The sequence below is a fragment of the Triturus cristatus genome, chromosome 7 (genome assembly GCF_964204655.1).
Source record: "Triturus cristatus chromosome 7, aTriCri1.1, whole genome shotgun sequence".
NCBI lineage: Eukaryota > Metazoa > Chordata > Amphibia > Caudata > Salamandridae > Triturus > Triturus cristatus.
This window is the reverse complement of record NC_140590.1, coordinates 537,563,344-537,588,223: the sequence shown is the minus strand read 5'-3', so window position 1 is coordinate 537,588,223 and position 24,880 is coordinate 537,563,344. Positions and strand designations below refer to the sequence as shown.

General features: G+C 46.9%; 1 protein-coding gene across 2 annotated transcripts; it reads right to left on the bottom strand.

Annotated features, from left to right (window-relative positions):
* Positions 1–295: 295 nt before the first annotated feature.
* On the bottom strand, positions 296–24,880 carry FOXJ1 (forkhead box J1). Of its 2 annotated transcripts, XM_085616938.1 has the most exons (4): positions 24,330–24,880; positions 14,652–14,813; positions 13,074–13,670; positions 296–3,155 (listed from the first exon to the last, which is right to left on the bottom strand). In XM_085616938.1, the coding sequence occupies exons 2-4, from the start codon at positions 14,667–14,669 to the stop codon at positions 2,337–2,339; spliced, it is 1,434 nt and encodes a 477-aa protein (XP_085473064.1). In that variant the 5' UTR covers positions 14,670–14,813; positions 24,330–24,880; the 3' UTR covers positions 296–2,336. The 2 variants fall into 2 exon arrangements, with proteins under 2 accessions (XP_085473064.1, XP_085473065.1); XM_085616939.1 differs by lacking the exon at positions 14,652–14,813.

Here is a 24,880-nt window from a genome sequence, read left to right as displayed (position 1 = left end):
TTTCTGTATCCTTATGTGCATAGATCTCTTCTGGAGATGTAAAGGTGATGGGTGACAAAGGAGTCTGAATTTCAGGTGGCCCAGAACAGTATTGTTACTTTGGCATTTGATATAGAAGAGCTGGAGACCTTGCATGCGCTATGCTTTTGGAGCATGTATAGTCGTCTGCAATATGGATACGCCAAGTGGCATCTCTGTGTTCCTGGCACAGTGACATAATATTCTAAGGTATCTTACAGGTAACAATGACACACAGGAAAATAGTAAAGGAACTAGGACTCAGTGTCGTTTTTTTTTATTAAGTCTTTTTATTGTAAATAATTTCCGTGGAAAAAGTTAAATTGCACACTTTATTTTGACCGTTTGCAGTGTTTGAACTTCTGAATAAAGCAGATAGAAGCATAAAGCAAAAATTTAACCACCCTCCCCCACAATGCTGGAGGCTGAATACCCTCTGTCTCACTCCTTCCAGGTCAAGTACCAAGGATCACAGGTTCAAAATTAGGTCAATCCATGCTATGCCAAGTTTTAAAGGCACTTCACCTTTTTTTTTTTTATCCCTTTGAGCTTTGGTGTTTAACAGTGGAGATAATCACATCAGGGTTTTTTTTATAATTAGATGTGTCTCACACTGGGTGTTTGTTGTCCACGAATTTTCCTGCTGTTGTAGAAAAATATTTATTTGTGTCCCCTGCCTAAAGCCAGTAATCACTTGGGCTCTTGCCTACTCGCACTCAAAGACTTCAGTTGATTATTGCAGTCCTACAACATTTTGCGGACACTTCTGCATACCAAAAGGCACCCATAGCTGAAGGCCAGACGTGGGTAAACCCAGAAAGAGGATAACCAAACCCAAACGACAACTCTAGCTGTAGGGTATTCATAGGGAAAAGGCGCAGGTCAACTGTAGCCCACTCCAGCCAAATGGCAATCCTAACCACAACTCAACTTCATATCAATCTTAGCCGAAGTGTAACAACCATGGTCGTAGGACATGCCTACGAGAACCCAGACAGAGGGCATTTCTATCACAACTTTTTTCAAAATTTGACAATAGGTTTAATTTTCCTAGTGTAAAATTATACTAAAACAAAACTATATTTATCTGGCTTTTTTATCTGAAGACTGAAAAAAAAACTCATGTTTCCAACACACTATGAATGGAATTCAGGGAAAAGTGGGCATGCATGAAAATGTGTTTTAAATTAAGTTTACAGGGTCTCTAAAGTGCCATTAAACGGCGGACAATCGAAAAGAAAACAGATGCGATCACAATGAGGTGTAAACGTTGAGTATTGGAGCTCATCTAACTAGCAAATAAGATCATGTATTCTTATTCCAATATTCGTAGGGGACTTTTCTGTCCCTTGTTAACGCTGGTCCTCATAAGTCATCATGCTGGCCAACTTTATATACTTTGAGTACATCATTACAGGTGTGTTACAGTCCCCTTGAAAGAGTTTGGGCATGCCATGGCCAACTTGGTCCCTGCAGAGAAACATGTCCCTAAAATACTTAATTGTCTAATCTTAGCTTCACTCTCCCACCAGTTATGGTTAACACTTCGCACCCTGATTCTTCACACCTTGAACTGTCTACCCTTTGAAATACAACCTGCAAAGGGCCTTCATCCACATTTACATTAAACTCAACAAATGATTGTGCAATGGCGCTAAAAATATAGTTTTGTAAAGATTTATATTTATATATATACTATTTAAAAAAATATGCAGAATATGGGGACTGCTACCTTCTCAACTTAAACTGAGTAGCCTGATATATGACTGACTGCCGGCCCCTAAACTCTTTCAAACACCCTGGCTTCCCTTGAAGTGTAACTGTGTCCATATAGGCCAGTTCGACCCTGGAGAAAGAGACTGGGTAGGGACTGAGATATATCGCTGACACCAAAGCCCTGCATGGTGCTTATTTAATCTCAAGGTACATGTCATCAACTCCTGTGGTGAGAAATTTTTACGGCCACTCACCCCAAACGTACAGTTGCATAAAATACATTTATGTTTTACTCTCTACAAAAATAAGTACAAAACTATAAGTACTGTCTCTTTTTATGTTTGAGAAGCTAGGGGGTTGTAAGTACCCTAGCGGCTCTGTCCTTTCCCACCCTCACTGGATGCCCCAGGTGCAAGGATAAGAGACTTGAGTGCATCTCCCTTCCCACCCACTCATATCCCCAATTTGTCTTCATTTTCCCTTGTAAACTCAAGCAGCACAGTGACTGTCAATCCCAGTCATGTATAGAAGTCTAGTTCAGTTGGCTTTGTGGTGCTCCTTCTCGGCCAAGTAATCGGGTCCTGTGCCCAAAGGGCCCCCACTCATAAAAAGGATCCAATTGGGCCCCACTCAGTGAGGTCCGGGGGGTAAGGGAGGTCGAGCTCAAACAACTGGTCCAGGTTGACAGATTGTGAGAGGTAGTCATTTTTCTCTTGCTCCTCCCAGGGATGCTGGAGGAACGAGGTGGCCAAGAAAGTTTCTTCTAAATCCAACTGGTTCTGGTTGGACTCAGTCAGTACTTGATCCTGCCCCACAGCACTCCAAGCCTGGGGGCAGCTGATGTGCTTCCCCTGCACTGTCAGGTCCACAGCCTGGGCTGACGGACTCCCAGGAGGTGTCACCTCTAGCTCATCAAAAGTGGTAAAGTCACTATTCAGGTTTGTGTCAAAGATAGCTTCCCAGTCAAAGTCGCCCTTTAGTGGGCCCAGCTCAGCCTGCTCCTCCTGAGTTAGAAGTGGTGTACTGGTGAGGCGTGGTGCCTTGCACATCCGCTTAGGTTGTGGCTGCTTGCGCTTGTGGGGGGGCACCCTGCCATCTGCCGGGTTCCAGTTCTGGTCGTTGGTGGCATCCTCGAACTCCTGTAGCAGCTGCTGAGACTCCATGCTGATGTTCAGGGCTGCATTGCCTAACCAGGGCGAGGTGGACAAGTCAGCCACTGAGCCAGCAGCAGACATCATGCCCTGAGTGAACGCAGGGTGAATCTGCACTGGGGGTAGGCGACGTTTCTTGATGGCCCCATTCATCAGCCTGTCGGCGTACTGCGGGTCGATCTTCCAGAATCCCCCTTTTCCAGGCTCGTCTTTCTCCCGTGGCACTTTAATGAAGCACTTGTTTAAGGACAGGTTGTGTCTTATAGAATTCTAAAGAGATAAAGAGATAGAAACCATGAGCAGATTGCATGCAAATGCCAAAAGCATCCTTTTACATTCATATCACATTTTGAAATATATAAATCACAGGTCAGCCAGATATTTTTTGTTATTACTGAGCAAAATTAAGGTGATACTGTGAAAATGTCCCATTTCCAGCCATCTCATATCAGATCTTGCAAGGTTCAAGAATGCTAAAGAAAGACCCCTAATAAAGCTGGATGCTTTTTTAACACACTGCTTTTAGGCTAAAGGGTAGGCTTGATTTCTGTTCATCTGTGGTTGATACTGAGGAGGGATGTGAGCAGGCCCTGGGACCCCACATGCTGCATAGCTGACAAAGCTTGGATAAGAGGTATCATCTTGAACCTCTCTGAGGTTAAAAGCCTAAAACTAAATGCGGACAAGACGGAGGTCCTGTTCTTCGGTCAGGCCTCCACTCCATCTGCAGGGTTATGGTGGCCAGCAGAAGTGGGCTCAACACCGTCTCCAGCAAATACAGCGAGGAATCTGGGCATCAAATGGGATTCAGACCTTTCATTTGCGAACCAAGTTCAACATATTCCCTTGTCCTGCTTCGGGAAGCTAAGAAGTCTAAGGAAATTCCTGCACTTATTACCGGAGGAAAGCCGCAGGATCATAGTCCATGCTACTGTGACCTCTCAGCTTGACTATGCAAACAGTCTGTAACTAGGGCTACCTTCTTATTTGATCAACAGACTCCAGATGGTTCAAAATGCGGCAGCGAGATTAATCCGATGGGTCCCATTCTGTCATCATATCTCCCCTCATATCAGACAACTCCATTGGCACCTGGTAGCTAAAAGGATAGAGTTCAGGTCCCTGACCCTGGCCTTTCGTGCCCTGCATGATAAAGGACCTAGATATCTCAGACATAGGCTTTGTCCATATCAACATAAATGCACTCTGAGATCCAACTCCCAGCACCTGCTTTGTGTACCTCGCTATGCTAAAGCCCAAATAGGAGGCAGGTCCTTCACAGTGAGGACAACCAGGTAGTGGAACTCCTTACCCTCTCAAATGTGCATGGTTGAATCAGAACACGAGTTCAGGAAGATCCTGAAGACCTAGCTCTTTAGCCAAGGCTAGCCTTCCTGTTGACCCTGATCCCTCTTCTGTTTCATCCGCTCAGTGCCGGGACACCTCTGTTTGAGGTAGCTGTCGCGCTCTATAAATGGCACTATTATTATTATTATTGGGTGTTACTTCCGGGAGACTCTGTACTCTCAAAAGCTCTGCAGGCACCCTTTAGGCTATGGGCATATTACCAGAAAGATTCAGACAGACTGAAACACTCAGCTGTTTGCTTACAAAGAAAGTGATGAATGGTGTGATGCCTTTTTACCCCCCTGCCCCGCCTCCCCCATTTGAGGTGAATGTGTTTTCCTCCGTAACACACCAGGTTGACTTTTTTTACTCAGGAAGTGGAGGTGGCAGCGAACTCTCCTTTGTTATGAATAGTTTTTCTGCAATAAGTAGCGCACCCTAACCATAATTTGGCTGAATGACCTGAACAGCGCAAATCGACTTTTACCGTGTTGTTTCCTTTTTGTATTGTTATAAAACCTCACCCTTGTTGGGGAAGAAACATTTTTGCGTTAGAACGAGAGGAACGGCACTTTTTTTCTGCAGGTCTTTGTGCAAAGCTGAACCCTACAGTCTAGCCTTGCAACGTATGGCGTCCTGTATAGGCACAGCTCTAGAGGGCTGTTCCTTAGGTTTATATTCAAGGAAGAGCTTTGCACTTTTACTGTCACTTTTAAACAGCGGACTCAGTATTCTACCCGAGGCTCTCGAGAATACATCATCCTACATGCGATTAATTCCATAAATGTAACTCCTCCTCTCTCTTTATATGGACATGGTTGCCTCAAAGCTTATTTCTGCATGGAACGAATGCTGGGTGTTTGGAGATCCGGGTGCACGACCCCTGCAAACATTATCTTTGAGCCCTGGCCGCAGCACCGTGAATAAGTGGATGAAAAAAACCCACTCGGCCCTTTGGCTGCACTCCAGAGTACACAGCAACCAAGGCACCGAACAAACTGGATGCGGTGGGCTGCTGCCCCACTGGTCCCGCCCCTTTCAAGAATTAAAGTATTAGAAGTTATCGGAGTCGTAGAGTATGACAGGGGGAAACAAAATAAAATAATAAGGCTGAGGAACCAGATAAAGAAGAGAAGACAGTGCAAAAGTAAACACAAGCAGCAGGGTGTAGGCGGATGAAGGTCAGACACAAAGAAAGTGTTCATCCCCCTCCTGCTGCCTCAAGAACCCCAGGAATTCTGTACATTTCGGGATTTTCAGTTTAATGAAATTCACCAAGGTTCAGAGGACAGCACAGCTCCTTTGCCCTCCCCCTTCTTCTCTCTATTCAGCCAGCAGTGCAGGGTTGATTATTACCCGGCCAGTTAACATATTTATCATTCCTGGCTGGTGCTAGCTACTCCAGTGGGAGATCTAAAAACGATTTATTTTTTACACATTTAATTAAATCCCGGAGACTGTTCTCGGTAGCAGATAAGCCCGTCGGGGGTCTTTCGTCGCTTTTCAACGTTCCTGTTACTTTCGAACATAGGCAGCCGCCTCTACACACCACTGTCTCTGTCCCTAGGGTGTATCAGGAGCCTAAATTCTGGCAATCCTCAGCAACCAATCATGTTTTTATAACCCGAGAAGACCCTCTAATGCATCCCTGCACCCCCCGCCCCCCCCCCCGCCCGCCACTAGGGAGCCGAGTTTCACCCCTACTACTGCGGAACTCGTCAAAATAATACAATTAAGACCAACCCACAACCCTGCCCTAGCACGACCACCCCACTGACTCCCCGTTCCCGACCAACGATGCTTTGCCGAGGGTCGTATTGGGGCAAAGAAAATAGGCCAAGTTACCAAAAAACGTAGGCCGCGTTCACCAATCATGATCCGAGACTTCGCGTGGCACACTGTTTTAGTACTTCCTGGTAGACATGCTTCCTGAAAATTCAGGTGCTAGTGGTGTATTCTTAAACACATTAAGTCAGTGATATTGTTCTAATATGTATAGGATTGTAGGGTATATTTACAGAGGTTAGCATGTTTAGCCACTAAAGGAACTTTTAGGTGAATCAGTGGCAAATGGTGGATGTGTTAACCCATCAAGGAGTTTGCAGCCCCAAATGCACTAACAAATTAGAACAAGCAGCCGCCTTTTTTTGGTACAGAAAACAACCCATACTGTACTTGCAAGGTAATCCGACCGGAAGTATTTAAAATAGGTCTAAGCCATCACCACTGCTGCCTCTCTTGATTCTTGTGACTGACACTGTATGAAATACAGGTAATTCACAGACACTGTATCGAAACCAAGGGTACCACACTGCTGCTGCCACCTGCCAGGACTTTGCAACAAAAATGCTGCCAGATTCCAAAATTCTAATTTTGATGACATCACTACTGCCAGCTCCTTTAATCTCAAAATGGTGCTGAGCAGCAGCTTTTTCTGCATCCAGTTTAGCAGGATTAAGGAATTCACAAGCCTAAACAGATATGGGGTAGAGGTAGTTTACCAATAAACATTATGCCTATAATCACCAAAGTCACATAAGAAAATTCCACCCCAACCATGAGGCCTAACAAGTTACAACCCCTCCATAACTCCTAACCTTTCCAAGTTGTAATTAAATGCCCTGGACTGCAAAATAATGTATCCACTTGAGGAAAATGGTCATTTTGTGTGAACAAATTAGTGTGCGATGCTGGCTGGACATGACAAGTGAACGCCAACCCTGTGCCTTTGTTTATTCCTACTTTAGCTTGTTTCACAATGACAAGAGGAAGTCTGTGTTACACATACCCCTGACAGTCAGTGTTGAAGTGGAATGGGCTACCTGGAGAAGGTGGCTCTGTGTGGGACTTTTTGGCTCCGCTGCATCATCCCAGCATTGCCAAGCACCCAGGAAGTGAATGAGGTGAATCCAAATGTTATGTGTGGCAAAAGGCTAAAACGAAGTGGGTAGAGTTGGAGAACGGTATGTAAGAATATCAATGACAAAAATATTGACTGCAATAAATTATCACACAAATAATGTTTACAAAAATATTAGTCCATTAAGTGTATCGTTTCTATTAACTCCAATCAGGTGATATTTTTTTTAACAATATGTAGGGTATATTTTGGCACATGATGCTTGGGCCATAATATTCAGATCTCATACTGGGTAGAGGGAGGAAACTAAAAATAACATTACGTACAAGTATTATGGAAACTGGAAGTGGACTTTGGGAAACTCAAGCAATATTTCACTGATCTGGTGTTTCTGAAAGGCTAACAGGGTTGGCTCGACGTTAGTCACATGGCAAGCCAGTTTTATAGCTCTTCTGGTGTTATCTGGTTGGTGTTCTACCAAAGTATTGCTTTTTTTAATATCGACCTCCACTTATATTATTATTATTGACTCCGGACGACTACCAACGTATTGTCAGGGTAATTAGATGTGGAGTTAAGAATAGTACATTTATAAAGTATACTCTGATATTATTGACCCCGATATTTTGATATACAAACACCTACTTAAGCACCCACATTTATTGCCAGCTTCCCAACAGTCAGTGATTTCTTATTCCTACCTTCTTACTTTGGTGTTCTCCAACTTTGTCTCCCTAAAATTCCTTTATCACACATCTTTTTGTAGTCCCCAATTTTCTCTTCTACTTCCATGGATTCACAGGGTTCTTTGGCCCCACCTTTTATTCTCTAATTTCCTGTTCCATTTTGTGATCCCCAATTACCTACTGTGCCTGCTTGTGCTGTATGTTGTGTTATCACATTCTTAGTTTTAATGCCCTTCCCCATTCCAATTTCTTGATTCGAATAATCTCTTCGACTTTCTCGACTATCTCATACTCTTCATGGTCCCACTTCTTCATTGATTGCTCTGCACCCTACTTCTGGATTGATTTCCAGTCCCATACATCACATTAACACTTTTTCTCTGGTACCTATTGTGCTGCTGTAGCTCCATTACCCTGTTTAACCACCCAATAAAGAATTTTGAGACAAATCTAAACTGAAGTTACAGAGCTGACTTGATATCTCATCCCATAAAGTACAATCTAGACCTGGAACATGTAGATATTTACAGAAAAAATCTCTAGAATCTCTTAGATACTCCGTTTGAAGATGGATATGCGAGTGGACTACTCTAAATCTAAGGGCACACCGTGCATAGCCTTGGCATCCCAGAGCCTATAAGTGATTCCATTTGCAGTGTTCAGTACAGAAGAACGTTAATTTAGTAAAAATTGAGCCATCTACAACCTAGCGAGGGGCATTTAGAATGCAGCACCAGATTTTCCAGCATACCAGCGGGTCTCTGGGATATGAGAGTGTTGTTAGGTTAAAAAAGGCAGTGATCCCAAGTTGTCCTGTGTCAAAGGTGAACACATCATCGAGTTCTTGTTTTCTTGGCATTCTGGGACTCAAAGTCTGAAGGTAGTGATATGTTATTGGAAATTGTATACTGCACAGTATGCAGATGATATGGCCTAGTGGTCCTGTCACCTATATGGGAGTGTTTTTACTCATAGGTGGGAGGGTTTCATTACAAACTTGAGTCTGAGTCATTCTGTACTGCTATGCTTCTGGTATTATGTCCTTATCTATCTCTGAGACTGTAAGGCAGGGGTCTTCAAACTGGCAGGCGGGACCCCCTAGAAGGGCCGCAAGTGATCCCAGGGGGGGGGGGGGGCGCCAGGCTCTAGCCAAAAGAAGCATTATGCTGATAGCCGTGCTTTCTTTTCGGCTGACACAACCAGCAGCAGTAACCGCTCTGTATTTATCGGCATCACTAACATGTTTTCTCATTTCTATCCTGGGTGGGAGAAGGTGTCAAAAGGGAAGGGACTCCAAATATTCTTCAAACCCCAACCACTATTTCTAATAATCACACTGTGGATACTTTTACACATTAGTAAGGCCTGCCTGACCAGAATAGTATGTTTGGCAATCATGTTTTGATTGCATTTTTACAACGGTAACAGAACTTACCTGCAATGTTTAAATAAGTCTAGACATACTTATACATTGCCAATTTAATTGAATAATGGGGAAAATGTTGAAGGGGGGGGGGGGGGGGAGATGATTTTTTTGTTGTTGTTGCACTGGAGGCCAGCATTGAAAAGTTTGAAGACAACTACTTTAAGGTGTAACATTCAAGGTATGTGGTTGGCTGTTTATTGGTATGGTACCAAAATATTGTGCATTCAAGGTATGTGGTTGGGTGTTAATTGGTATGCTACCAAAACATTGTGCATTCAAGGTATGTGGTTGGCTGTTTATTGGTATGGTACCAAAACATTGTAACCTAAATATTATTTGAAAAAAGATCATGTGCTAAATCTTGTTAAAGTATCACCTTATTGGAGTGCTAAATCTTGTTGAAAGTATCAACTCATTGGAGTGCTAAATTTTGGTAAAAGCATCACCTCATTGGAGTTAATAACCGAAAAACTACACCCACTGGAGTGATAGTTTTGTAAATGATATTTAGACCATGATATTTATGTCAGATGATATTTTTGCTATCATTATTCTGGCAGGCACCACTGCATTCATATGACAAGCATTGGCATAGCCAATAGGTCTCGCTTTTGGTATCTTGTAAGTGGGTAGTTAGCTAGCATATATTTTTATGTGCAGTAATATAAAGCAAGTTGGGCCAGCCGCGCACAAGATGTGTGCCCCCCCATTGTTTAAGATTAAGCTCAGTGTATGTGATGAGGGACTCTCAAGTTTCCCATATCTCACGGGCTGCATGGAGGCCCCATGAAGTGTTGGGGGCCCTTTGAAGGGTTGGGGACCCCTCTACGCCACAAAGACTGCAGAAGTCTGTGTTATGCAGTGTGCCAGATGGATCGTCAGGTGAAAAGTTTCCAATAGCAGTGTGCTGAGACTCAAATGTTGGAAACCTCGTGGTTCAACTCGTGGTTCCCCTGACTACGAGTTTGGCCCTCAGGCGTGAGGTGCTCCTCCTATCTCGAACTCTAAAAGTGGCTATCACTTTCTGCCGAAATCCGATCATTCTCTCTTGCCTCCTAAATTGAAATCAGGTCCCAGAATTATATTTTGAGAAAAACAGCAGCCGCTCGGAAAGGTAAATATGGCTGCGCCTCTCTGTTTTCAGAAGATGGTAAAGTTCCTTTGCGTCTGTTTCCTCGCAGGGCTAGTTATCAATAGCAAATTTCCATTTTAGAAAGTCATAACGGCACGACTGTTTCTCTGCGGATCTATTTGCGACGATACAGCCTACAGAGGTTTGTACAGCCATGGAGAATGCTCTCTGATAATAGACTGTCCCGCTGTTACATGGTTTATGCAAACTTCACATTTATCACAGCGAAAGTATCTATCCACAGGCTTGAGGCGCAGCAAACAAGTGCACAACAAAAAAAGCAAATGCAGGACCACATGTCCACACCCAGGAGCAGAGAGTTTTTAAAACCGGGTTGGAATTATACGAGGGTCCACGGGGAGGCTGGCCGGTGGCTACTGAGAGACAACACACGGATTATTTTCATTGCCAATAGCGTGTAGGCCACGTGCTGGCAGAGCCCCACTGGGACATGGCTTACAATCTACCCACGCGACAGTCCTTGCCCAAAGTGACCCCTGCTAGGAAACCAAAGCTAACAGCCTAGCCCACGCCGATTTTTTTAAAAAAAGTTTTGAATAACATTGCTTGAAATGAGAAAGAAATACTGTACAGGCAGTGCTTATTTTGAGCCGGTGTTTACAGGCAGGACCCCAGGGACTCATTTTTTGGTACCGGGACTTATTTTTCTTCTTCTTTAGCTTTGACCCAGAGCAAGAGAGAGAAAGGCAAAAGGGGGAGGGGGGAATAAGGAAACAATGATGCAAAAATAGGGACAAAGGGAGAATGCAAGGATTAAAAACAGTAACGGCGGATTTCCCGTATCTGGACACCATTTTATCCTAGGCAATCTGTCTTCCTGTACATTTACAGAACTACGAGTCATGGAACACAAATGAACCCCTGCCTCCAGCCCGGGCATTATGTGGGGGTGTGAGGAGGGGTGCAGGGAGACTCTTTCTATCCCGGCTGATTAAATAAATGTGTTTAGCATGCAAGTGGGTAAATAACGGACCTAACACCCGCATTTCATTTCCCACAACCCTTCAACTGCCTGTATTCCAGGGTTATAAGGATGTTGATGCTGGGAGGGGTGCAGGGTCGTTCTCCGGAAGCATTAGGGGTGGGGAGCTTTGATCTACTCTTCTGCTGGGTTGCAGGCGCTCTGGGAACAGCCAGTTTCGCAGAGCAGTTTTCATTGTGGTACCCAGGTATGAGGGCAAAGCGTGGCAGGTAGGTGTAAGCACGCCCCAGCTCCATTAGCGGGATCTCCGCAGACTGCGTATGTAAGGCTCACCAGGCCTCAACCTGCGCCTTTGTGTACCCTGAATAGTACTCTCTTCAGTTCCCACCTAACCCTCTCTGGACATCCTGACATTTATTACTGTAAGCATCACTCTGACTTGAACCTCACACTGTCTACGGGTAGCTCACTTCCGTCTGAACCTTTTCTTCCGGTGTACTCACCTCTTTGGTACGTCACAGCGGCTCATCCAGGCGAAGCGCTGCCCCTCCCAACCGCTCTTGGTCTTTCCATAGCGGATGACATCCTCGAAGAGACAGAGCAGGGTGCGAGAGAAGTAAGTAGTGCAGACGCTGCGATGCAGCAGCTGAGCTAGCAGGAAAGCCACGGCCAGCGCCAGCCAGAGGCAGGCCACAAAGTTCGGCTTAGTGGCCGTCCCCAGCATTGCCCAAACAGCTGGTTCGCACAGAAGAGAATTACGTGTGGTCAAGCATGCCTCGCTGTTTCATCTGCCTGGTGGAAAGTATCAGCATGGAAACATTTACTTGTTGCGGGATTGTTACGAGAGAACGGTGGGCGGGACTGAGGTTACCATGTTTGCGGAGCCTGCAGACTGTGATGCTTTTAAATACAAGCGGCGTTATTTCATTCTGTGTTCTTAATAAGTTAGCAGCAATTAAATTGAAATAGAATAGATTATTAGTTCTTTTCGAAGAGTTGTACACTTGCTCTGCAGTCATAAAATGAAGAGATCCTAGGAAGGAGTTCTGAGAGAATACAAAACAAGCCCGCGAGTGGTGCGCGCGCGCGTGCCACACCGAGACATGTGTTTTGAATTATCGCGCACGCGTTTGTGCATGATAATTCAAAACACATGGCGGCCGGGCGGGTAACTGCAACCAATAGGCGTGGGCAGAGCAATGCACCCGGCTTTGGCCAATTGCGTGCTGTCTTTGTTGAAAAGACGCACGCAAAGGCCAATAGCATGGGGCAAAACTAAAAGCACACACACGAGCGTGTGCGAGCATGTGGTGTGATTTCCGAAAGCCCTTACTAAAAGTTGAGCAGAGCAGCGCATGCACGCTGCGCTCGGCTCGACCTAAAAAAGGAACAAGTGAATCCATTGGTTGCCAATGTCTTATTTATCGAACAATTTGTATATGATCATATGGTTGAGATGGAAATATCAAAAATATGAGTAATAAAATCTGGACTGTATGGGAAACCAAAATGAGCCGTGGCAAAAATTGGCACACTGCAGTAGGTCTTGTCAATAATGGAACCATAGTGGCTTGGTTGGGTCATGAGGCCATGACAGCTCACTCAGCTCTGAAAGAAGTCTCCTAGGCCAGCAGCTTATGGTGGAAATGCCAAAGTGAGAGAATGGCCAGCCGAGTCACAATGCAAAGAAAAGGATGTGGATGAATTTCTCTAACTTCATATGGGTAAACCTGACATCTCTTAAATATAGTGCATCAGGTAGATCTCGCAATATATCCTTGCCTGGTACCTTACCTGCCAAGTGGGGTCAGCATGTCTGAAGTAGCAAAAGTTGTCCGTTATCCATTTGTAGATGGCAGACAGAGTGATCTTGGCCTTCTTACTGGCCTGCATGGCCATGCAAATGAGTGTGGCATATGAGTAGGGTGGCTTTACATGGGGGTTTGTCTTGTAATCCACATCTTCTGGGGGTGTTGCTGGCCCTCCAAGACCACAGGGGAGGGCAACTCTGGTGGTGGAGGATGAGATGGGTTTGCCTGGTGTGTGTGGCATGCCCATGCAAGCTGAGTCCCCTGCCAGCGGAGAGCTTGGTGCCACCGAGCCTGGCATGTTGCTGTAGCCATGGGGGTCAGCAGGGCTGCCTGAGCCTGTTGCAGTCTTACCCACATTGGCATTGATAATGGAAAACTCCTGCAGCCACTGCAGGCTAGTGAGACTGTCGTCCAGGTTGAGCGTGTCTCCCATGCTGCTGTCCTGTGTATCTTCGCCCTCCACCTGCAGGCTCATCCAGCTCTCAGCCATGTCTGGGGCTGCCAAAATAGGCAAGTCCAACATCCAGGACCTTGGACTGGGGCCCGGGGCGCCCAGGTTCTTATGACGCAGCCGGCACACCTGCAAGCAGAGGTGGAAAAAGAAGACATAAGTTAGAATGCAAGATGTATCAGCAGTCTGACTTAACAAATGAATAACAACATTCACATTTTTTTGGCGTCTGTGAAAAGCTGGATTGGTATATGGTGTACACTTATGTAAGTGGGCACCTTGCATCAATCCAGAGAACCCTTATGGTGATTTTAGTGGTCTTAGACAACCTTAGAAAGCTCTCTAAGTGGTAGCTGTGGAGAGCAGCATTCAGACTTAGTTCAGAAGGAGTGTATAGCAGCTTGTTTTGCCAGATCATAACCTTATTGATATAGATTAAGTGAAAAAGAACCACACAGTGTAATTATAAAAATATGTATTTATTATATAACACTCGCTAACAAATACAGGTATCTCCTAGCCAGAGATACACACAATGCACACAATATTTTCAATAGAAACAGGTAAGTAGAACGTAATACACAGTGGTCACCAGGGGGAGACCAAACCATATACTAAATTAGTGGAATGTGAACCACCTCTCTAGTCAGGACTGTACCCAGAAGACGTAGAATTGTCGGGGACCCAAGGACCCACCCAAGGCAAGTAACTAGGAGCCCCACAGAGGTTGTGTGGTAAGTGGGAACACGACCGCGCGACCAATACAAATCAATGGGTATGTCACGGTTGCAATTTTAAAGAAGAAGGACCCTTCCCACCGGACCCTGAAGAAATCCTGTGGAAGACAGAAGGTTGGAGAGCTACCCCACCCGTGGATACCTTAGGAACCAGGATACCTGCCCCATGGAAGCCAGATGCATAGGTGTGAAGTGGCGCTGGAAACCGCCTTAGATTCCAACGGAGGACTTCAGAAAGATCCTGCTGCTGGAGAAGGTGAAAGTGTCCGGTGGAACCCAAAGGTGGATTCAAGATGTGAAGAACCTGCAAGCAGAGGGGACAGAGTCTATACCACCCAAGGGTGACCAGGAGACACAGAAGACGAATGCCCACCGATGTCAGGTTCTGCATGGGAGCCGAAGATGTCCTTAGAACTGCAGCTGTGTGGACCAGGCGATGCTGTGGAAGACCAGGAGCTGTACACGAGCTGTCCCACGTCGGATGTCGAGAGTTGAGGGGTCGGTGTCCAGCGGGAGCCCCATCAAGCCTTGGCAACTGCAACCAACATGGAAGTGGAGAAAGGTGTAATGTCAGGACCAGCAAAGTCCACAGGACTCACCACAAGCAGGGGGGTCAGGGCCAGCCCTGAGCAATAAGGGGAGACCAAAGAATACAAAGATGACCTTCAAGAGGACCCACAGGCCGGAGGCACTGGAGTCACAAGAGGACCTCAGCAGCTCACCAAAGATGCAAGCCCACGATGCAAGAGATGCGGTGAGGATGAAGATCTTGGTCACAGGAGATGCTTGAGGTTGGGGCTACTTGGAGCCCGAAGATTTTGATGGAAGGAAACCAACAAGCCTTTGCAACTGCAAGTCGATGCAGTGCACAGGGGTTTGGTTCCTGCGGCTCCGACAAGGGATACTGGTCTCAAACTTGGTGAGAGGGCAGGGCAGGCTTTAAGAGATGTGAAGAACCATCACCTGTGTTGCTGAGCCTTTCGGGGTCCGGGGGAGCTCAGGATCAGCAGACCGGTCAGCGTAGTTGCCGTGCCTGCGGATGCAGAGAAGTGACTCCTTCACTTCAAGGGAGATTCCTTCAGGTGTCTTGGATGCCCACAGGCCTTAGAAGGTTTCTGTATGGTGCACAGGCATGGACGTTGCAGCAGACGAGCAGGGTAACAAGATCAGGAGCAGCTGGAGTCTTCCTAATTGCAGACTTGACACCCAGAGCGAAGCCCAGAGTGTCCAGACTGTTAAAGAAGGAGTGGTGTCTGAAATTAATCTTGTCCCACGACAAATCTAGGGACCCACCCACAGGTCAGCCCTTAAATACCCTAAGTGAAGGGTTAGGATAAATTCAGTGGTCCCTCCCAAAGGGGGGGCTGGACAAGGGGTAGGATACTCCTCTGTCCTTTGTCTAGTTTTGCGGCAGAGCGGGAGCCAAGGGCTCCCTGAATTGGTTTGAACTGGACTATGCATGGAGGGCACCAAGTGTGCCCTGCACGCAGACTATGTGGCAAGTGCTCCCACCCTGCTCTAATACACTAAATCCTGTTTGGGAGGTGGTCACACCTCCCTGTGACAGGATATCTATTGTTCTGCCTTTCCCTGCCCGAGCTTGGCTCAGCAGCAGGAGGGGAGTAACGTATCTCTGGCCGGCAGGAGCCCTGGCTTGCTGTCCGGGTCTGGAAGACAGGTACCGGGAGCACCAAGGGCCTCCCAAATGAGATTTACGGTGCATGGATTCATACCTCGGTGTGGGAGATATGATTCCAAGATGTTTGATATCAAACATGATCGGATTCGTTGCAGCCAGTTTCGAGATGGTCACCGCATAATGACCCTGTGTACCTCTATATGTTATGTGGCTGTCTCACAACCAAGGAGAATGGACTCCGTAGGGATGTCCTGCTCATGCAGGGGCACCCTCACACTTAGAACCAAGCACCCTGCCTTCAGGATTGCAAAGGTCTGCTGTAGGGGTGACTTATAGGTTTTAAGTGCAGTGATCTTAGATATAGGGAAACCTATATATTTCATAAGTGGTGCTAGCTCCAGCTTACACAGGCTGCAATGGCAGGGCTGTAGAGATAGTTTGAATGGTCTCCCATAGGTGGCGTAATACATGCTTAAGCCTATGGAGGACCTCTGGGGTACCTATGCCCTGGGTACCTTAGAACAATATACTAGGGACTGATAAAGGTACCCCAGTATCCAATTTGGGATGTACCTAAGTACTTACCATTACCATTTAGGGGAGAATGCACAGAGACTGGGGTCCTGATTCGCAGGATCCCAGTCAGAATAGTCAGAAACAGCATTACATCAAGCAAAAGTGGGGGTAACCATAAAAGTAGATACTACTTTCCTACAACTAATAGCCACCAAAATTGAAGCTTTCAGAGGCTGAGGCTGACAAGATTCTGCCACAGTCCAGGCCTGACATGTTATCTACTGTTTTTGTCGTCTAGGACAAGTCTACCATCCAGCCCGCTGTGCCCCAGGCCTTAACTTCTGTCCCAGTCCTCATGGGCATTACTGATGTGTACGGGCCTAACATGCAAGCCTGACGTGTGACTAACTGCCATGCCCTACCAGACAAATGTCACGTGTTACTGAGTGTGGCCTTACTACTCTTGACTGTCTTGCCCTCTCAGACAAGCCTGGTAGGTAAGTCTACCCTAGCCGTAGCACCCTTCCAGAGGCAGTCTCTGCCGACCGGCCCCTTGTGACTCCCATCTGAGAGCTAGAGGAGTATCTGGGAACCTAATGTGGTGTCCCTCAAAGAAGTGCTTCCCTGAAACGACGCGACACCAGTCGGAGAGCTAGAGGCGCCTCGATCAACATAATGCGGCACCCGTTTGGTGATGAGCTAAGGGGACCGTTAGTAATCTCGTGGAGACCAAGCAGCTTCCTCGGACCACATGTGGCCTCCGTCTATGAGTGATAGCAGCTCTAGTGTCCTCATGTACTGCCCAGGTGAGAGCTAGGGCTACCTCTCGAGAACTCTCGTATGGCCCACGTGAGAGCGAGAGGGACCCCTAGTAACTTCAGGTGGGACCCTTCTGCCAGCGAGTGGGCCCTGTGGCGAGCTCATGTGGACATCTGAGAGAAAGGCGTACGTACAGGAAGCAGAGCAAGAAGTGTTTTATTGACCTAATTTTTTTTTATAAGGAGTTTTATATAGCGGGAACGTGACCCGGTATCGGGTATCCGAGCGCTTTATATAGCACCAGTTGCGTTACATGAGGGCACATTAAGTGATTTGCCCAGAATCACAGGATGTTCAGCGTCATTGCCGAGACTGGAACCCAGTTCCCCAGATTCCAAGTCGACCGCCCTAGCCGTTAGGCCAACTCCTCTCCCCAATGTCTCTTCATGTCTGTACTCCTTTGTGTAAGCAGGAAGATGGCACTGATTGTGCGATGTGGCGCCGCTCTGGAAGCGAATGGAGCCTCTTGTGGTTTCAGAGGTAGCCCCATGCATTTCCTGTACGCTCAATCTGCAAGATATCTCAGCGAGATAAAATGCTAGTATTTGGTGTGATCTGCACTTCATGGTTACCCAGGCAGTGCGACCCGAGACGTTCATAATTCGGTAGTTAATAAATCAAGAAACAATACATTGGGTCGTAGTAACATGCTGTTAACAGCACGGTATTATTGAGTACTAGATATAAAAGAGTTTTTCTTCTCTTTATTTAAATGCGTTTGACATCTTCAGACGAAATCTGAGAACGCACACTGTACCTGGGCCGTCGCACCCACATGCCTTCTCTGTGTACTCATTGCTATCAGATAAAGGCTAATGGTTCCGGCTGGCTAGCTGCGCCAGTGGGGTGGAAGCCTTCTGCTGCCTGCACCACTCGGCTCCTTGTGCCACCCTGTGATGGAAGCATCCTGCGGTTGGCAGCTGGTTTATGCTTGTTCTACTCGGTTGGTAGGACTCTGCTGTTGTGCCAGTTCTGGTGTAGAAGCTCTGTGCTGCATCTGCCACCTGTGCTAGCGAAGGTGGAAGCTTACAGCTACTTGTGGAGCTGTGAGTCGAGGGTGGTAATGCCCTGCTACTTGTGTCATCTGCTGTCCGTTTCACCCTGGGTGGTAGGACCCTGCTGCTATTGCTACCGCTGGGGTGGAAGATTCCTGCCGTCTTTGCAACCCCTGGAGTGGAAGCTCCTTCCTTACATTCCCACTTTAGGAGGGTTTAGAATCGTGATGCCCTGCTGGCTGTGCCACTCTGGATTGGACTTTCCTTCCTGTTTGTGTCACTCTGATGTGGTGGAATCCTATATGTGCCTTCTATGGGGTGGGGGCTCCCTGCTACTTGAGCCGCTCCTAGCACAGCCATGCCCTGCTCTGAGCAGGAATGTGCCCGCCCAGGCGCGCGATGGTGCCATCGCCAGGATACAGGCGTCTGGGGACAGTTCTGGAAACACCTTGCGTCATCTTCTCCGAGTGAGCCGCAGCCCAGCTGACTGTTTGAAGGCCCATGTCTGAGCCTCCAGGAGATGTGAATGAGGGACCTGGGCACAACCGAAAGGACAAGCTGGGCCTCGAGTTACAGATGCAATTAGAAGTAACCCCGCCCCCACCAACCCCCTATTCAAGGGTGGGTGAGATGGAGGAAAGAAGGCAAGGAAATGGATCAGACATGGGAGGACAGTTAGGAGAGTCGGAAAACTGAGCAGGGCAACAATTAATGAATGATTGAGACCCAACCAGGGTGGATGGAAATCGGAAGGTGATACCCAGGGTGATAGGGCAAACGTACACATCAGAACCACGAGGCTTGTGGTGGCAGTGTGCGGCCATGGAGTTATAGGTCAAATGGGGCAGGACTCAGGCACCTGTGAGACCCATGGGAGTGAGACATAAACATTGGTAAAAAGCCTGAGATGGATCATGGTGGTAGGGTATCTGGGAGGTTCAGTGTCCGGTTCCGGGCATGAAAGAGGTCAAGAGTAGACAGCACTGGTAATGTGGCTGACTGCGGCAACACCACGCAGTGCGCCCATGTAAGAGGGTGGCCACCGTAGTGGCACATTCCGGCACATCTCAGGGTACTAGTCTGGGGGACCCCCTACACCCACCAGGGAGTCCCCCAAAGTCCGGCACCTATGCTGCGTCACTTCTGGCGAACATAGGGCTGGGGCCAGGTACTTAAACCTGCCCCCGCCCATTGGCCATCCTCTTTGTCCCTCCCGGTCACACTTGTGTGTCATGTCACCTGGCGGGCAGGGCAGCTTAGGTCATTCAACACTGCCTGCCCTTGGATCGTCCGTAAGTTAACCCACCCACAAACCTTGGGTGGAAAGATTATTTATTGCAGTGCATGCTAATAACTCATCATGTTTTGGGGAGGGTTGTTGATATCGGCACTATGCCCAGGGTGGCGGGTGCAGGTACATGTGAGAAGCATTGTGACTGGACACAGAGCTGGCTGATGTACAAGATGGCCGCGTGAATGTCCAGCTTAGGGTGAGACTGTGCAGACTCAGTTGACACCCATGATACTGTCAGGGCCCAGGTATGAGTGTATGCAACAAACTTTCAGGGGAACAAAATAATTTGCTCTGTTTTTTCCAACATTCGTGAGAAGGGCATTAAGAAACAGTGGGTTACCCATATGTGCCTTTTCGGTTTCCCCATTTTAAACCACCGAAAAAGTTTAATCAGATCTGGGGTCTGAAAGGCTTTTGACCAGGTCTTAATCAAGTGAGTTCTGCTGTTAAAGAGATGGTCAAACTTAATCACTTCCTCTGGGAGTCTAGGTAGAGATAAGTTAATCATTGCAAATCTTTTCAGCTCGCTAAACATGGCTATTACGTAGATGAATGTTAACTTTCAAGGCTTTTAGAGTCTTTAATCAGTACCATTTTATGCCTCAAGCAACTTTCTCTCCTCTCCTGGCGCACTACATCTATCCACCGCTAGTTGGCGACATCTACAGAAGCAAGTGGCCACAGGTACAACCCAGCTCTCTCTGTAGCCTCTGCAGATAAAGGCCTTCTGGATACTTCCCTTGTTTGCTAAAAACTGCCCTATTCTATTTTAATCGACACAGGGGAGGTTTTTAGTCCATCCCTGAGACCTACATGATTCAGAGATCTTAGATCCTCTTTGTTAACTTTTTCAGTTTTCACATAGTGCAAACTTGGGGGCATATTATCTAGGGCTGGCGATAAATAACGCAATGCGCGCTTAGTGCTTTTTTATTTATCGCCGTCCATCGCTGAAATTTATCGCCCTGGTAGCGTGTTATTAACAACGCGTTTCTCCAGGGCGATAAAAATTCCAGCGATAGCAGGGAAATCGCAGTTTTGCAGGGAACATCGCTGGTTTTCCAGCGATGTTCCCTGCAAAACTGCGATAACCTTGCTGATTAGACCCTGTGGTCGTATCAGCATAATCCACCCCAATGTTAGGGATAGGTAAGTCTGCATTTTAGCAGATGTTAGTTTTTGGCGAAAAGAGCAGTTTTCTCCAAAACTAACGTCTGCTTAAATGCTGGGGCAGCTTTGTAAATATTGCGATGTGCACATCAGCGATATTTGCAAGGTTGTACTGCCCAGTGACGCCCACTTTGCATCTCATTAGAGATACAAAGCGAGGCGTCGATAACAAGGCTGCTAACATGCGCTAATGCATGTTAGGACTGCCTTGTTAATAGGGTGAAAACATTATCTCCGCTTTTTTGGCTTTGAAAGCCAAAACAGCGAAGATAAGGCCCTTGATAATATGCCCCTTGGTCATACAGGTGCTTTACACGAGTAGTTTGAGAACCAGATTTGAGATTTATGTTTTTTACAGACACAGGGATATGTAATGGTTTGCCAGAATTGCTCTGAGGCCGGGCTTCTAACCTGGTTCCCCAGTCGGTTTCTTCGACAATCAGGCCACACCCTAACATCTTTAGTCTTGGTTTGCATCCAGACCTGCCTCGCCAGGCTATGGGGGACTCTTATGAGTTAATGCAATGCCACGGCATCGCAGCTGGCCAGAACCCTAAAGGGCAGAGGAAGGGCCTACGTTAAGACAAAATGTACTTAATTAAGATGCGTCATACTACTGGTGAGTTTTAAAACCTGCCTATAAAAGACTACGTCGTCGTAGTGAGATATATTCATACTGCACAAACATACGTTGATCGGAGTGACTGGTGAGTACACTTAATGCCACAGAACCCCAATAGACCCCGAAGACACGCTTGGCAGTGACTGCAGACACAGCTTTGGGGAAACCTCCACCTCGAAGCTCATTTAATACCTCAGCATCTTACCCAAATGTATTCCAGCCTCTTGTCTACACAAACCCTTGGATTTCATTGCCTGCTTTCTGTGCCCATTATTTTGCGACACTTTCCATAACCCTAGTCTTTCAGTGCCATGGTATTATGTGCTAATTCAATACCCAACAGCCTCCTAGAGTAGTGGGGCCTGCAGAACCCACCTAATGTCCCAGCACCTCCTGTAACTATCCATCAGTGGCAGTAGATTCCTCTTGTAGCCATTCAATACCCACCACCCCAGCTTTCCGTTGGTCCCCGAGACAATGGGTTTTGTAGAGGCCACTGTTTTTTTTCTCAGCACCTATTGTGTAACTGTACAGTCGGGGAATGGAATTCCTGCTGTACCCGTTCAGTAATCCACCACCCACTATCTGCTCTGCCCTAATAGGTGGTTGGTGGCTGTGCAGTGCCTACACCTCTAGCCACTTCCCTTAACGAGGAGGGCATTCCTGCTGTATAGGTTTAATATCCCAACTAACGCCATATTCATCGCCCCCTGGAGAAAGAAAGGTGGTCCCTGCAAAGCCCATATATTGCTCAACACCCCCTTTGACTCTATCTCCTCAAGAGCTGGGGATACACACACACAGAAACTTTTCACCTGCACTTGTACATGAGAGGGCCATTCAAAGTGCACTTTTTCACCCAACCCCACTTCTGACATCATCCCCCCCAGGACTGGGCATTGCTGCTTTGCACATAGGTGTTACCCCACTAGCAGCCCTATACACCAGTCCCTCTGACATGTAGTATCTGCAGGGCCCACTTAATGTCCCAGCCAGCCTCCTCTAACTCCATTAGTTGAGGAGCAGCGCTGTCTACAATATAGATTTAAACCCCAACACTGCCCCCTGCAGAAAGGTGGTCCCAGTACAGCTCATTTCCTCTATCTAGCCCTATCTGTGTAGGGGCAGGGACATGGACATCCTCCTGTGCAGTACAATATCTCACCACCAGCCTTAATGTGCACCTCCTACAGACTGACTGTCAGTGTCTGTAGAATGTTGTTCCTGTTTTATATGGAGCAGTGGCCCCAAGGCACAGTTCGATAAATGCAAAATCACCACGTTTTTAACCTCGTCTTGGAGAACTTGGGGAATCCTTAATTTCCCCAAACATATTCTGGGATCGGAGATAAAATAAAAAATATGCCACCTAGACTATTTTTTGGAACATTGCACTTTCCCCAAATATTCTCGGACTGGAGTTAGATTCGTAAATCTAACCTCCCAGTGCCTGCATCTCCCGGTGCCTGCATCTCCCGTTGCTGCTCTGTGGGCGCTACTATAGAACCCACTCGTTGCCCCAGCACTTCCCCAACGCCTTCATTTTTGGGGCAGGAATGTCCTGATATACCCATTCAGTGGTGCCCATCGCCTCGCATATACCGCGTCAACTGCCTGTGCACTTCCTCCCAGGGACAGCGTCCCCGGGGGCGTATTTAAGTTCGGGTTCACACTCCTCTGTTTACTCATGTTTTGGCAGCTCACCGCGGCTCCCTGCTGCCAGCCTTTCTATGCGCCGCTCTGAAAACAGGCACGTTGCTGACATGGCGGTCATCGCCCTCCGTGGGGTAGGCACCGCCCACAGCACTGCTCACAGACAGGAGGCGCTGGGGTCTGCGCCGACTGTGATAAACCCATGCCCATAAAACTCTGCTCTTTCTTCAAGGTCTAGTTGCAGAAAACAAAGGAACATGCAAAAATAAACTTGTATCGTTAACGTCTTCAAATTATAATAAGTTTCAGTAACCCCATCTTGTATTCCTCGCGGTGTGCCTCACATTTAGGACAAACACATGCATTTATATTTCATGAGGCCGCAACCGAGCGAACTCTAGGGCTGATTTTGTACAACTAATTTATGTTTGTATATTCCATTTCGTATCACTCGCTTTGGTAGAACAATACTTCACTACCCTGAGAAAAGATTATGTAATGCACCTGTTCATCTCAAGTCAACGAGACCATCACTTTAAAATGTGGATGAACGAAAAACAAATATATTTCTCACATCATCCTTTTCTGCACTAAATAACTGCATACCCAAAAACGTTGTTTGACATAATATGGTGGAAACTTTGCCCTGTGTCAGCTCAACTTCTAATTTAGGTCAGCTACTAAACAAATGTGGTCAAAACTAGCGTTCACGAGTTTTTTTCAAAAGTTATAGCTACAAAATAACCAGACTCTTTAAATGCAAAGAGAAGCACAGCAGACATTGCCAAAATCTCCCCCAAATCAAAAAGAATCCTGTCAAACTCGACTACTTAAGACGAACACAGCAGAGGTACAAGACTTTAACTACAACAGTAATCTATTGATAAATAGCAAGACAGGTGCACACTGGGACACCGACGGTCCGTTTATCAGCTTAAGACACGAGTCTTTCGCTTTTTGAAACAAGAAAGATGGTCTCGGAAATAAAAAAAAAAGGGAACCAATGCCTTTAAATAACGGAATTTTAGATAGAAACAACACCCACACGTTGTAAAAGACAGCCTGCGCTATTTCAATGAAACGACTGGTTGCTTTACAACGAAATAACTTTTTCTGAGATAAAAGTAACCCGTTGTCGAAAGGGTTAGGTATTTAAATAAAAATAAGCAACTGTTTAGGGCAAGCAAACGTAATTTGTAAATAACTTGCTAAGGATGGAAATGTGTGTTTTTAAATAAAGATGCAATTTTTAAGATTGTGCATCAGTATTGCTAATTGTCCATATGGTCACACATCCATTCCATAGCTGTCTGTGCGACAAAAGACGCAGAGTCGTTCCTCACCTGTTTCGGAGCTGCGTGCAGGGGGCTGCAGCTACTAGGGGAGTGCTTCACATAGGGCGTTCCTCTTGGGGTGCTGCTAGCTAGGAGACCGGGGAGTCCTGCTGGTGCTAGGGGTGATTTCCTGGGTGTGGTACTTTTTCCAATGGGGTGGTGTTAGGCTTCGTTCGGTGCTGCTTTTCCTGGGGTGCAGTATTCCTCCTTGGGGAGATCGAAAGATGCTTATCCAGCGGTACTGTTTTCATGGGGTGTATCTGTGCTCCTTATCCTGGGTGCCGCTGGAGGGTGACCTCCTTCAGAAGGCTGAAGGACAGACAGGTCCTGCCCTGCCTGCTCCCTGGGGGCTCCTTCTCCCGGGAGTACACCTGCCGTGTGATGGGACGGAGCGCGGTGGTTCGCACTAAGCTTGCTTTCTTCCTTGGTTGCTGCTAGGACTGGGGAGTACTGCTCCTACTGGAGTTTAGGGACGCTCGTGTAGAAGTCTCTGGATAAGGTGGGTCCGGCCCCCTTCTTTTGCCCCTTTCTGCGTGAGTTATGGCCTCAGTCCCATTTGG

Excerpts from the sequence above, each read along its gene's own strand:
- FOXJ1 (XM_085616938.1), bottom strand. Across the intron at positions 3,156-13,073 it reads ATGCTGACCCCACTTGGCAG|AATTCTATAAGACACAACCT; the intron begins GTAAGGTACCAG and ends TTATCTCTTTAG.